The 15,491-nt window shown below is 38.4% G+C and overlaps 1 protein-coding gene across 1 annotated transcript in view; it reads left to right on the top strand.

The window, feature by feature from the left end:
* Nucleotides 1–15,491, top strand: part of SIDT1 (SID1 transmembrane family member 1) — a 65,251-nt gene that overhangs the window by 12,063 nt on the left and 37,697 nt on the right. The window contains exons 4-9 of the mRNA XM_032213164.1: nt 3,432–3,477; nt 7,266–7,367; nt 9,033–9,116; nt 11,539–11,632; nt 14,217–14,288; nt 14,758–14,851. Coding sequence (XP_032069055.1) covers nt 3,432–3,477; nt 7,266–7,367; nt 9,033–9,116; nt 11,539–11,632; nt 14,217–14,288; nt 14,758–14,851 — 492 coding nt within the window. The remainder of the gene's footprint in view (nt 1–3,431; nt 3,478–7,265; nt 7,368–9,032; nt 9,117–11,538; nt 11,633–14,216; nt 14,289–14,757; nt 14,852–15,491) is intronic.

Raw genomic sequence — 15,491 nt, 5'->3', positions numbered from 1 at the left:
AATTTATATCCAAAGCTGATCAGAAACAGAGCAAAGAAAGTAACAGTGCTAACATATGGCATGCAAACTAAAAATGTTTAGCCTGAGTGTTGACAGCTTGTTGCCTGCATCACACAGCTTTTCATGTCCATCTGCATCCACCCAATGGGTGAATTGGGATCCTGCCCAATCCTTCAGGTTTAGATTCTCTTGTCTACTGGTCCGTGGGTTTGCCTCATCTTTTAGTCTCAGTTCTGGCTGCTAATTCTGCATGCATTCAATTCTCACACCATTAAGAAGAATTTGGAGGGATTGGAGCAGGTTTAGAGAAGGACAGTGAGAGTTATCAGTTAATTAGGAAGTAATTACACAGTTGTTTTATAAAGACAGAATGAAGGGGTTAGAAAAGTTCAATTTTGAGAAGAGATAATGGAGAGAATTTGAATACAATAGCAGTTTTCAAACACCTGAATGCCGTTGCAGAATGGGGACAAATACTATTAGCATGCTAATGAAGTCTGCAATTATTTGCATTTCTTGGACTACAGAGGAAAAGTTCTTGGCGCACTGGGGAACTGTCTGAGAATTGAAAGAGAACTGATGTAGTCCCCATCTTCAAAAAAGAGAAAAAAACAGATCTAGGAAATTAGAGACCAATCAGCCTGATGTAAAAACCTGGGAAGATGTTGGAAAAGATAATCAAACAACAAATCTGCAAACACTTAGAAGCAAACACATATATAATCAGAAGCCAACATTGGTTTGTCAAAAACAGATCATGACAAACAAATCTTGTCATCCTTTGACAAAGTTACTAAATTAGTGGATCAGTGAAATGCTGTGGACATAGTATACTTAGATTTCAGTAAAGGATTTGATAACTTACTTCTTGGCAAGCTAGAAAAATGTGGAATAGAAAGCATCACCACCTGATGGGTTTGTAACTGGCTAACTAATCGTACTCAATCTGTTGTCCTCAATGGAACTAAATCTACATGGAGGTGTTGCAAGAAATGTCCTTCTGGGTTCAGCTCCAAGTGGGGAAAAAGACACTGGAGACATGGAGGCTGCTTGGAAAGATGGTTGGAATACTGTATCACGTTCTGGTCACCACAATATAAAAAAGATGTTGAGACTCTGGAAAGAGTGCAGAGAAGAGCAACAAGAATGATATAGGGGGCTGAAGGCTAAAACATATGAAGAATGGTTACAGGAATTGGGTATGTCTAGTCTAATGAAAAGAAGGACTAGGGGAGACATGATAGCAGGGGTCCAATCAGTGGTGGGTTTCAAAAAAATTTGGAACCTATTCTGTAGGTGTGGCCTGCTTTACGGTCCACTGGTGGAACCTCTTCTAATCGGTTCGGTAGATTTGACGAACCGGTTCTACCGAATAGGTGCGAACTGGTAGGAACCCACCTCTGGTTCCAATATTTGAGGGGCTCCTACAAAGACAAGTGAGTCAAACTATTTTTCAAAGCATCAAGGCAAGAAACAATGGTGAAACTAACCAAGGAGACAAGTAATTTAGAACTAAGGAGAAATTTTCCTAACAGTAAGTGCAATCAATAAGTCAATGGCACAGCTTGCCTTCAGAAATTGTGCATGCTTCATCACTGGAAGTTTTCAAAAAGAACCTGGACAACCATTAATCTGAAATGATATAGGGTCTCCTGCTTGAGGAGGGAGTTGGACTAGAAGACCTCCAAGGTTCCTTCCCACTCTGTTATTCTATGTTCTATGTTCTTTGTTTTCAACAACTTAATATTCAAAACAATGGAAGAAGTCATTCTCAGCAGAGGAGGAACTTGTTTTGCATCAAATATGATACAAATCTTTTTAAATTAATAGATTCCTTGTAGCTTTAAAGGAACCCAATCCAAAGTCGCTCTATGAGTGAGATGAAAGTTCTTAAATATGACAAATAAATCAATAAACACAGATTTTGTTTACTCCATGACCTCCTCTTTACAGTTGCAAGTAGGCAGAAGAAATTTCTCAGAATTGTTTTGATACTATGCTACTGTTTTGCAAGTTTTTGAAGAAAGGGTTTAAGACAAGTGTTGCTACTTATGCTTTATTTTTAAGTATTTATATTATTTTAATGCAGTTGAGAATTAGTGGTTAAAATCCACAAGTGCATGTCTGCTGCCATGATGGCTTATGTCCACATGGTGCACTGCACAGTGATTTTATGTTCCCTCCAAATGTTCCCTCTGTATCAAAACCCTTTTGTTATTATTTTTTCTGCAGACTAATTTTTTTAATCCTTTATTTTTATATACACGGTTGATGATTAAGCAACTTCTGGCTCTTTGTGAACGGATGATGGGTCATCAGTGAAAGTGTCTAATAACCGTCTCCACTTTTGGTCTCTTTTTCAATTATCTTTGCTTTTGCAAGCATCAGGATCTTCTCTGATGACTCCTACCCTTGCGTCATGAATCCAAAGTATTTAAGTTATAGTTTGAGCTTCATTGCTAGGGTTTGGGGGAAAGCAATCCAGTTTCAATTTGTTCTTTGCAGTTCAAGGTATTCCCAACAATTTTCTCCAGTATCAATATTCAAAAACATCATTTTTTTTCTTTGTTCATTTTTTCATGGTCCAGCTTTCATAGCCATGTGTTACAATTCAAAGCTTATGGCTACGACAGTATCTATCTTGGTTGTCAGTGTGTGGTTTCTGTTGTTTAGCATTTTGTGTAGATATGTCCAAGTAATATAAATCTGTTTCATGGCTAAATTCATCTTCCCTCTGAATGTTTGAGCCTAGGAAGATAAAATTGCTACTGCTTCAAGTTTCCCTATTTGCATTGAATTAAGTCTTTCTTCTATCATCTACTTCTATTACTATCAGAATAGCATATCTGCATATCAGATGTTGATATTAAATTTTATCCCAGAGTTTTAATTCCTATTTCTTCTAGTCCAACATTTCTCATGATATGTTGTGCAAATAAGCTAATAAATAGACAATGTGCAACTTAGACATGCCCCTTTTCCCATTTTGCCTGTTACTTGTTCTGTATTCTCTTCTAACTGTTGCTTTCTGATCATCATACTTCAATAGGCATAGAAAGTAGCCCAGTTCGCAGTTGTTTTCAAAGGCTGTCCATATTTGTTATGGTCTACACAATCAAAAGCCTTAGTCTCATTGATAAGGGAAAAACAGTGTCCTTTTGGACACTTCACTATGTTTTCCTTATAAATGTTTATACCAGAGAGAACCAAATATTTGAACTCTATAATTTGTACAAGATATTCATTAGTAGAGCTTTTGTTTATTCCAAAATCATCTATATATTCATTAGTGACATGGGTGAAACTCATTTGGAAAAATGAACCCAGCTGTAGATATCTAATGAAGTTCTTACCACAGTTTCTAACTGCTACCGTATCTGTATGTTTCATATTTTATCTTAATATCTGGACAAATTTCCTTTTGTCCGCAGCATGAATTCTACTTTTATATTCACTGCCAGCCCTTCTCAGCCACAGGTAAGTGATAATAATTATGTATGATAATGATAAATACATCTTTTCAAAGTTTAGTTAAAATCCAAGATCTTAGAATATTATTTTTGGCTATTTATTAAAGTAGGATACATTTGCCCTATATTATAAATCTTAGGGCAGGATGGAGCCAAACAGACAAATTAAACAGCTATTAATAAAAAAGTCCTCAACATTATAAAATTGATGCTTACACATCGATTAAAGCCTCCAGTAAGGCACAAATGTTTGTATAAATAGCCAGATCTTTACTTCACACTGAAAGGAAGTCAATATTGCTGCCAGCTGTACAATTTTATTCATTGGCACTGAAATGAAATTGCATCGGATGCCAGCTGTACATTCCTATATACAATAATAGGCAGCTCTTAATGACAGGATGAAGAGAAGAGTCCAAGAAGGTACAAAAGCAGCTCTATTTCATATAAGCCAATATCTTAAGACTATGTAGGCTTTGGCAATATTAACTACTTCTATATAACCGGCAGAGAGGCAAATGTAAACTGATAAAATCTCTCTTCTGTCTTCTTGGATTCTTGAGTCCAGATCGCTATCAAACTAGATAAATCTCCTCTGGAGGACATGGAATGCCTATATATAACTCTAACTCCAATCTAGATGAATGCTAAACTAGTACCTCAGTATCCGATGCTAGATGACATCTAACTAATCTAATTCCTTTACAGTAGTCAGGTGTGGATATTTATGCCAGGGAAGAACAAGGTTCATTGGTATGATCTTGTAGTAGTATTAAAAGCTTCATGAACCTGATAATAAAATGGAATAAAAATTTGAAATCTCTTTAAGATCCAGGTTGTATTGCCAATCAGTCTCCAGCTGGGGCCAATCGCTACATCAGTTAACGTTAAAAGAGATGCCAGGGATGATTTCCTTAGGGATTTCTCCAGGGAATGGCATATATTATCCACATCTAATTTATCCTATTATCCTTGTTTGTAGAACAATACAAATATTAAAATAGCAAAAAAATTAATTTCAAAATAACACTCTTTAATAAAGTGAATCAGAAATAGAAGACATAATGGAAATGGATTTATAATGGAAAAAAAGTGGATACTACCTGATAGTACAACGAATTAGGCAGGCATAGAAGGACTTCCCTTTGAGTGGTTCAGCAGATGTAAAACTTGGATAGACTTCTGTCCATATTTTAATTTGAATTTCTGCACTGAGCATGGAGTTGAGCCTGAACTACATGATAAAATCATAGAATTGGAAGTGACCTTAGAAGTCAGCTTGTGCAAGTACACTTTCCGCAAGAGCATTTTTGACAAATAACTATTTCACCTCTGAAGATCTCCAGCAGAAAAGAACTCTCCCCTGTATGTGGCATCCTCTTCAATTAGCTGACAGCTGCTCCAATTAGGAGGTTCTTCCTCTGTCTGGCCTATACTAACTTCCTTGTAATATTACTCTATCGATTCTGGTCCTGTCCTTGAGGCAGGAGAGATAGCAATATTTGCTTGCAATAGCAATAGGCAGCAATATTTGACAGGTGTGATAACCCTTTAAATATTTGCAAACTGGTGTCATTTCTCCTTCAGTTATTTCTTTTGAAAGTTAAATATAAGTAGATTTTTCTAACCATTCTTCAGAGGCAATGGTTTCCAAACCCCCAGTATATTGATTGATAGTTATCAAATCAGAAAGCTTCTAAAGGCAATGCTTAATGTAGATTTCCCTGACAATAAAAAGCAGAGGAGCAGTGTTTCACCTGTGGGCTTCTCCCCCCATCTTAGTCTTGTGCTTATCCTATACTCATCCAGTTTCCAGCAATATCCAGCCTCACTCCCCTGTTAAAAGGTTGCTGCATTGCCATCCCTTCCAGAAAAAATTGTGTTTATTTTTTCCCTTTGGTAAAATGAACTGATTTTTTCCAGAACCTCCTCATTACAGATAGTCCTCAGCATATGACCACAACTGGGATCAGAATTTCCATCGCTAAGCAAGGTGGTTGTTAAGTGAGTCATGCCCAGTTCTATGACTTTTTGTCACAGTTGTTAAGCAAATCAGTGCACTAATCACATGGTCATTAAGTGAATCCAGTCTCCTCCCTTGACTTTGCTTGTGGGAAGCCAGATGGGAAGGCTGCAAAGAGTGATCACTAAATATTTGTATGAATGGTCTGATGGGAATTATAGGCTTTTAATTGTTATCTATTTCTCCAACTAATATTTAAAAAATGAGAATAGTAAAATCCAATATGAAAATAAAAGTGAATAAAATGAAAGTAGACCATTTGGGGTCCTTAGAATGCCTTACAAAGTTGATTTGGTCCTTGTTTTTGTACCCCACAAAGATATATTTTAATTGTACAGCAGTTAAAGCAATGTGGGAAAGGTTTGATAACTGTGTCAGGGCAGCACTGAGCATTATAAAGGTATGGTGGAAAACAGGAAAACTTTTCCTTGATTATCCCAAATATGATTTTTCAAAGGGCAACCGGCTTTGTTTTTCCATGAAGACGTTTTGCTTCTTCAGTTCTGAAGTTCTTTAAATCTTTAAATATGGGGGAGCGTGTTCTGACCTCCCCTCCGTACACCAAGGCACTCCAAGACAAGATTACTGCTAGACAATTTATTCACAGTAAATTAACATACTGACAAGACCTGGACAGCAATCCAGACTTCCAAGATAAGAAATACACCTGAGAGCTTCTCCAGTGTTGGTATATTAGTTGAATCCTGCAAACAGCCTCCTCCCAAAGTCTCTCCTTATATACTCTCTTAGGAGGAGCCTAATTACCACCACTTGGGTCCAATTATCTTCTGTAGTTACTCTCGGCGTTTATCTGCCCACCTTTGCCTGGCATCCGGAACCAACTCCCTTAGCTCCTCCCCACTGCTCCAAGGCCTGATGTCATGGGCACACTCCCTTTGGCTTTCACTGCTGCTCCATGCCTCAGGCAACTCCTGGTGGCCAACCAGCCTCTCTGGTCCCTGCTCGGAGTCTGAACCCTGTCCAGGGTCCTCCACGTCTTCCAGAGCCGACTCTTAGGGCCCCTCGCTATTGGAATCTGTTTGCAGCTCCAACGGCTACTGCTGGGCCACAACAGAGCTCCATTTAATCGAGATACTCATGCTGATGCCACCATGTCTCTGGTCTGTGCCTGACTTGCCCTGTTGTCAACCATGGCCTGGATGACTGAGAATCTCTATAGACATTTCTTTCATTAAGTAAAAGTTTCATCATATCTTCCAAGCCATTAGAGATATAATATTTTTTTATTTTATTTTTATCTTCCCTTTAGATTAAAATTAAGCAATTATATATTCATGAACTGGAACTCTTCCAACCAGGCACTAACCAGCCCAAAGCTTGCTTTATTGTGAAATTGTTGTATTGTGTAGTTATGAGAGCAGTTCCCCAAGTGGCTAGTAGCTGAAAAACTTGCTTCATTTAGCATCCTTCTTACACATAATATACACTTTCATAGGCCCTCTGGGACTGAGAATCACTCTGGAATTTGGGCTGTTATTAGTTGAGGGATTATTTATTGATTGTATTTATGGGGTTAATTTTTGGTTGGGGTTTGGGTTTTATGCTGATTAACTATGTGGAGATCTCTTCTCACATTTAAAAAAACCCGGGTAGAGCTCTACTTTAAATATTACCACTCAAAGGGCAAGTCAGGTACAGACTCAGAGGCATGGTGGCATCAGCATGACTATCTTGGATAAATGGGGCTCACCCATATTTAAAGATTATCCTTATAGCAGAAAGGATCGTAAACATATTTTCTTCCTTCATAGTACTTTTTGTACCAGTTCCCTCCTGATGTGGATTCTGTCATTGTCAGAGTGATTTCTAAGACAATCTATCCCTGCTCTGTGGTCTCCATCCAAGATATTGTGGTAAGTCCTGCTAGTTTATGATAGGCTACTTGAATATTGGAAGTGTTTGTCTTTGCTTATGGTACTATTGCTGCTCAATTTAATATGAACTGCGAATCAAATTTGGACCATTCCTGCATTCTGGGTCAAATTGGGCTGATTCTGACAGATCTGAGCTGCCTTCAAAGCAGGTAGATTCCAAATCTACATCCCAAAGTTGTTAGTGTTCACTTAGGACACAGAGAGAAAACAGTATGCCTGAAAACAAATATGACAATTGTCCAGTTCAGAGAGGACCCATGCAGAGATAACCCTGAAAAAGGAATTCAAGGAAGGGTTACATTAACATCTGCTTAGCCATGAAAGAAAAGAGGGGGTGAGAAAGAAGCTCAAGATTGTCTCACCTTGATTTTCTTGGGTATAAGGACAGAAAGAAACTCTAATAGGGCTTTCAAGTTTCTGTTATCATACTTTGCAAACGAGTTCCAATAGCCTTTGTAGAGGCTGTTTCCTGACTTGATCTTTCTCAGAGGACTGACAAAGTGGCTGGGGAGGAAGGGAGGACATTGTTTTTGTTAGTGACATTACTAACTTCCAGTAATAATAAGACTTAGCAAGAGCAGTGATGATAAAACAGTCTTGTTTTACTTTTGAAGTGTCTCACAAAGAAGCAGCAGGTGCTACTCAGGAGGGAAAACTGTTTCTGCCTTATTGAGAGTCAGAGTTGTACAAACAGACTCTACATGGCCCAAATTTGTATTGTCCCCCCTTTTCCATAAGGCACAAATGATAGCAGAGTTTCCTATCATATAAGAGTCATCCTTTCTGTGTAATTTTTTTTCATTCCTCCCGTTAATTTCCTTCTTTCCTTCCCATTAGTTCCTCCATGTCTGTTCCTTTTTCCCCTTTCCCAGTTCAGATATCTCTTACCCACCCACCCCAATCTCACTCCCCCTGGCCCCCATTTCTGCTGCTTGGAGGGAACACAATGTTTATAGATACATGCATATTTGTGTGACTTTGTACACACATATGCAGAGAGTTCCTTGTGTAGCTTAATTCAGGTTCTTCACATTCACATGTGTAGAACTCCTTATCTTATCATACCTTACCTTACCTTACCTTACCTTACTCTATCTATCTATCTATCTATCTATCTATCTATCTATCTATCTATCTATCTATCTATCTATCTATTTTATTGTTACTTGTTTATAGGAATGGGTGGCATTTCTGCAAGTAGTTTTACCTGAATTTGGCAAACTTAAGCTGAGAAAGTGGGAAACCTGCTCATTGTACAGGTGTTTTGTCTGCGTTTGTGAGTTGTTTCTTCTCTAGTATTCATTTAGGGAGAAGGGTTCTTTGAACTTCAGGATCATCTTCCATTTTGATAAAGGTGCTGTGTAACAGTACCATGTGTTCTTTAATAATTCTTCCTTCTAGGCAGAAACATTTTAAAAAAGGTATACAAATTAAGAAATCTCAAAGTGGCTCGAACTGGGAGCAACTGAATTGCTCTGTGATGTAATGAAACTTGGGAATAAAGGTGAAGGTCTATAACAATTTGAATGGCCCTGATCTGAAATGTGATCCAGAGAAGGAGAGAATCAGGAAGGCCTGCCAGGAATCTGTTTCAATAACCAAATATACACAAGCAGAGGTAATCAGCTTCTTTATCTGTTGCAGTGTCCCGTTTATGATTTGGATTATAATGTGGAATTTAATGGAGTTTACCAATCCATGACAAAGCAGGCAGCTCTCACTGTGCAGGTGAGTGGATGGTGCTGTCTACTGTAGTCAGTCTGCTTTTGTTGGAGGGGGCAGTTAGGCAGATCAGGATTGTCTGCAGTCAATCATGTGGATGGATAGAGACATTTGGGAAGGTAGAAACTTGGCCATATTTAGGGAGAGGAGCATGGGGAAGCTGGCAAGCACAGGAGTGGGCCGGCAATTCTGAGCCAGGAGAAGTTGATTTCAGGCAAATGAGGAATGATTTAGAAATGTGGGACAAGTCTAACAAAGGGAGGGAGAAGGAATCAATTGTAAAGAAAAACATATAAGAGTATTGTACGTTTCCTTGAGGTCGAATACATCTACACTATGTGCACACAAAAACATACCTGCAAACAGTTGAGAAGTCTCAAGCAGTTAATTTTCATTAGGAATACTAGTAAGAGCATGGTCACTAAACCAGAGATAGCCGATGATCTTGGGTGAAGAGGCATATTTGAAGTTTTGAGAAAATGTTGAGGGAAACATCAACACAGAATCATGGCCCATTGGACCATTTTGGCAGCTCCAGAATACACCAAGCGCTCCAACTTTTGAAAGCACAAATGGCTCTTTTCGGGGTTATGAGTTCCTTCCTTAGAAAATAATTTGGGTTGAAATAGGTAACTTAAACCTCTTGGAATCTCAAGACCCTCGTTTCTGTATTAAGATCTTAACTCCATTTTTTTTTTAAATGTTTAGTTATACAATAGTTTATTGTGGTCTTCAGCCAGCATAAAGTAAAAATGTAGGGATTATGAAATTAATAGCTATGACCTGAAAACAGTCTGTGGAGATAGTGAGTTAAAAGATAGCAGTTAGTATTAAAAGTTAAAAAAATGGCAAAATAAAAGCTGCAAATGTTTATAAAATTAAGAACTACAAAAAAGCTCTATGGTTAACTAAAATGAAAGTGTAATTAAAAGTAAGTGTTGAATAACATAAAATATACTATAATTGCAAAAACATTTAAAAGAAAAAAAGTCATTCAAATTCAGTTTGGTGAGAAGCTATAGAACTGATAACCAAGAAATAGCAGGATAATAATTATGACTGATTAGCTTAGCTGGAAGTCATTCCCTGCAAATTTTGCACACTATGCAATGCAAAACTTGGCAACCTTACGTTAAGAGAGAATTGCACTCAGAGAGCATACACAATAAGTCATATTCAATGGCCTGGGAAAATACAGATGGTTGTGTAAAATGGGCAGGAAAGGAGGACAGAATCATAGGGCTGGAAGGGACCTTGGAGGCCTTCTAGCCCAATGTAGCCCAAGGCAGAATACTTTATCTCATCACATAGTTGGTGGCATCTTGAAAGCACAGATGTTCTCGGAAGAGGATCTTTCTTTTATCTTTCATCTAGCACAGCAAAAGAAATGGCATTGTAGAGAGCCAGACCTTTCTGTGGTGTAGGAGCTGTGTAAGACATGCAGCTGCTGTTATTATACATATTACGGTAGGAATCCTAACTGAAATAATGTTATTGATTTGCTTTTGTTCAGTTATCAACAATCATAAATGCAATTCATTTTTTAAAAAAAATCTGAAACAATAATGTGAAAGCACACCAGCAATGATCATTGATAAGAATTTTGCAATCTTCTTAGGCTTCTTTCCATTTTGCATACATTATAGGCAATTTAAAGAATGTACTGGCTTACAGTGTTGCTTATCCAGGAAAGATAAATTTGTTAGGGTTAAGATCACTTGATTTCATATGAATCTCGTCAATTCTGCAAAGAATATTTGTGACACATGAGTCTTGTGCCATAATACATGAGCACAATAAATAATGGGCACAGGATAATCTTACATATTTGTATAGGTCACAGTATCACATCTGTGGACCTGTTTTTGCAATGTGTATAATAATATATCTTAATGTTGGATTATCTGTACATATTGGCAGGATTTTATTTTTTTCTTTAAAAAATATAGGAAATCTTTCATTTTGTATTAAAGGAACTGGCTTAGAAGTAGACTCCTTTTTTCCACCTCTTCTGTTGTTTTAGAGTCACTACTGGCCAATCATAGCTACTGTATGGTAAACCTTTGGAATTCTGGATAATTTCCATCTAATCATTTCCTCTTTCACAAGAAAAGACTTTATAAAAAAAATAAAAGGATTTTCTTTCTCTGGGCATTGTGTATGTCAGTCACTGTTATGATTTCATTTATTGCCTAGATCTCTAAAAAAATCGACTTCACAATAATGAAAAAGAAGAATAATTGCTTTTATTTCAATTTACTTATAGAAGGATTAAAATTTACTCTTTTTTTTTAAGAAGACAAGTGAGGATCCCCCAGTATGGGGAATCAACTGCCTCCTGTTTTTCCCCTCCCTTACTGTCCAGTTATCTTTCTTAACTAAAGTTGTCTAAGAGCATTAAAAATTATTATGTTTTTATATTGCACAGAAAAAGGACTTCCCAAGCAAACAGTTTTTTGTTGTATTTGTCATAAAGCCAGAGGACTATACCTGTGGTGGTTCAAGCCCACTCTCCATTCAAGGTAGGTGCGTTATGATCAAAAAGGCCAGGAAGAATACTATCTCTCATGTTTCAGTTTTGGTCATTGTAGTTATCCTATCTAGACTGTCATGGCAATCATAGTGAGACATGCATTTGTTACATAAAATTTAATCTCCTTGAAAGAAGTCAAACTATGTTCTGGGAAGTGGAAGCAAGAGTTTCCAGACGGGCACGCTTTTATGACACTCTGAAGACACACTGACTGAAGTATGAAATAGTGTGTCCACTCAAGCTCTCACTTTAAATGCAGTGTTTTCTGCTCTGACTACCTTTCATGCTGATCTGTACATGTAAGATAGTGTGAGTCAAGATACTTTCACAATATAAGGAGTGGTGGCTCAGTTTTTTATCTTTCTAATTCAGAAACAGAGTGTGAACTACACAGATCACTATGGCAATAATGGGGAATCTTTGGGCCGACTAAGGCTGCTTCCTCTTATTTAGGATAGAGGAAAGACCATTTAGATGAGAACTCTACCTTGAGATACTTAGGCCTCAATTAGCAGCAAGGCTTTCCTTCCAGAATATTGTGGCTCAATGCCACAAACAAATGTATGTTCTCCCTCTCTCTCCTCTTCTCCCTCCCTCTCCTCTCTCTCCATTCAAGAATTCTCAACTATTTTGATATCTTTCTTTCTGGAAGCCATGGTCTGGTACAGATCTCATGACTTCCAAACTTTCTGCATGATCAAATCATATGTATGTACATGCATGTATGCATTTTTTTTTAGTATATTTTATTTTCATACGCTCACATGTATACACCATACAGTATTAAACAATAATTGCTTCAATTCCTCTTGTCGACAATGCCCCAGAAAATAAAAGCCCAATATACCTCTTCCATTCTCCATACACCTCTTTCTTCCACCACCCTCCAACTTTCTATCTTCCCTCCATCATCCCCCATCATCCCCCTCCACCCTACTTCCCCTCGCCCTCTACCACTCCTCTCTCCAGATCCACTCCCTCCCTTCCTTTTCGCCTTCCCCCTCACCCTCTCTCCCATCCCTCTCTACCCATCTTTCTTCTTTCCTACTCCTCCTCCCCTCGGTGTATTTCCACTATATGTTAATGTATTTGGCTTATCCTATTTTTAAAGAAAAATTAGAGAAAAACAGTATACATGTGAAGTCACATTGCATTGAGATCTAACACATCGTGTTTAGCCTAATATATAGCCCTCCCTCCCTCCACCCGACTCCCCGACCCCCCTCCTCATTCCCCCCCCCCGACTTCCCAGAACCCGTACATGGTATAGATTTTTAACAAACACAGTCTAAAATCTATTGAGAAAAAAGAAATAAAGAAATTAATAACATCTCTACATTGATCTTAGCTTCTTCTTGCTAAGCTAACTTTAAACAATTTAAATCAGTGGTCCCCAACCCCCGGTCCGCGGACCGGTGCCGGGCCGTGGAGTACCTGGCACCGGGCCGCGCAGCGGCCGGGGGCCTCCTCGTTCCTCTACTTCGTCTATGTGGCGCCCGGCATTGGTAAGGGTCGCGCGGCGTGGTTGGAGAAAAAGCGGCTCAGTCGTCTCCGAGTTGCCCAGGGAGGGGCGGCGCGCCCGGGACGGAGACGGCGCTTCCCCGCCCGGCCTTGGCGGGAGAGGGAGAGAGAGAGAGAGAGAGAGAACGTCGGGCAGCCGAGGGCGGGGGGGGGGTCTTTTGAGGGGAGATGGGGGTGCGCGATTTTGGCGCGCGTGCACCCTCCGCGGGCGTGGGCGTGGGGCTGAGAGGAGTCTAACGGTAGCGCAGGAAAGGGGAGGCAGCGCACGGTGGGAAAGCGGCGGTCTTGCCCACCCCTTCCCTGCCTCCCGCCCGCTCCAGTTGCCGCAGCCAGGGGTGGGGGCTCGGTGCCTGAAGTCTCTTGCCTCTCTTCCAAAATTTCGCATTTGAAATGCATTTTGGGCCAAAGCATCCTGGGAAAGTTATGGAATTCATAATTGGATCTGCAAACCAGTGACATCTTCATTAGAACTTATCGTGCCTAATTTTGTTCCAGAGGAGAGAGAAAATGAACTATAAAGAAAGTCATTTAATTGATGATGGAATGAATTAAGGAGGGTAAATAATTTATATGCTGCTTTGATTCAAAGTAAAAATGAGTCTTTGGAGATCTAAATGTGTGGCACCATAACATGCTCACAATTCATATAAAAAGTTTTTGACTTTCCATAGTACTGTTTATTCCTTAAAATCTACATACAAAATGGAAGGTGGGATATGATTCAGGTGTTGAATTGGGAAGGCGGATTTAAAAAGTATGTTTGTATTCCCCCATTTTTTCTTTTACAAAAAAGCATCATGGAAATATTTGCTTGATATATTTTTAGCTCATATTATGGTAGTAATCAAAACAATATGATATATAAACAATCAATGTGTCATCGCGAACAACGCCCCCCCACCCCTGCGCGCGCTCAGCGGGCCACGGTAAAATTATCAAAGGCTGACTGGTCCGCGGCGATAAAAAGGTTGGGGACCACTGATTTAAATCATTCCTGATCTTAAGCATAGGCTAACTGGAATGCATGTATGTATTATGTTACTCTTTTTCAGGAAAGACTAACTACACATGGAACCTTCAACGAATGAAGCATCTTGAAGTGACAGTGTTACCTTCAGTTAAAGGTCTTGAAACATAATTCTGTATTTTCTTAAAGTTAACCAAAACCAATGAAGCATTACTATCACTACAAATACGGTTTTATTAAAATAATACAAAATAAGGCATAACATACTCAGGTGATATTATGAGATTACACACTTGCAAGTGCTTACTGATCATTTGATTCTCTCATCCTTCAATTTGCTGTAATTCTGTCTGGCACAGATTTTCACTCATGTACAAATACTGGATGTTGAAGAAATGTTTTCTTTAGAACCACCGAATAGAACAGATGTCAAAGTCTTGATTGCAAATTACCTTACAAATCTATCTTCCAAGTGGAGAATAATATTGAGGATTTCACATAGTAAGGGGAAGAACTGAGCATTTACCATTAATACCTGAAATTGGAGGGGCGAACAACAGAGTAGCAGTGGAGTGGACTATAATTTCTTCACTTACTAATGGTATATCCTTGTGTCTTTTTCCTAGGAACTGTTTATATACATGCCATCCTTTTCAGTTTTCTGACTTTCTTCTCCTTCTATCTGGGTGCACTAGTGGTTGGATTTGTGCAATATATCAGGTACATAGAACATTCAGCACTAATAAAGCATATATCCAGGTGTTTAGGCCTGTATGATGGTATAACATATGATCCAGGCACAACATCTGCTTTGGACTATGAAAACTTGCAATAGTCTAATTAAGAAACTCTTGTACTGTATGTAGATGAAAGGTTGTGATGACATTAGCACAATAACAATAATCAGGAATGTAACTGCTTTTATAATATAGTATAGAAACAAAATGAATTTTCTGATGGTCCTTCTTCCATATCTACTAGCATTCAAATTGCTTAATGCCTGTCATAGAAATAATAAACAAACTGTTTGTCTGGAGTCTGGACCATATGTGGTACATCTTTAGATGTTAATTTCCTTCCAACAATGTGGTTCACCACATTATTAATCTCTAGCCAAAAAGAAACTACTGTTAGACATAAAAGCACATTCAGGGATGTCCCTTCATATTTATTGCATCTCCAGTATAGAAAAAATGATCAAGAAGAGTTCAATATGTCCCAAAGATTCGATTTGATTTTTAAATCATAAAATATTTATTTTTACATTTCTTGAAGCTTTCATTTTCTTATATACATACAGCAATTCTGTACTCCATACTACTTATATACTATGGACATTTATTTGAATATTAGTGTTTAA

Source organism: Thamnophis elegans, chromosome 3 (genome assembly GCF_009769535.1).
Source record: "Thamnophis elegans isolate rThaEle1 chromosome 3, rThaEle1.pri, whole genome shotgun sequence".
Lineage (NCBI taxonomy): Eukaryota > Metazoa > Chordata > Lepidosauria > Squamata > Colubridae > Thamnophis > Thamnophis elegans.
Note: the sequence above shows the minus strand (reverse complement) of the source record. Positions and strands in the feature narration are given on the sequence as shown.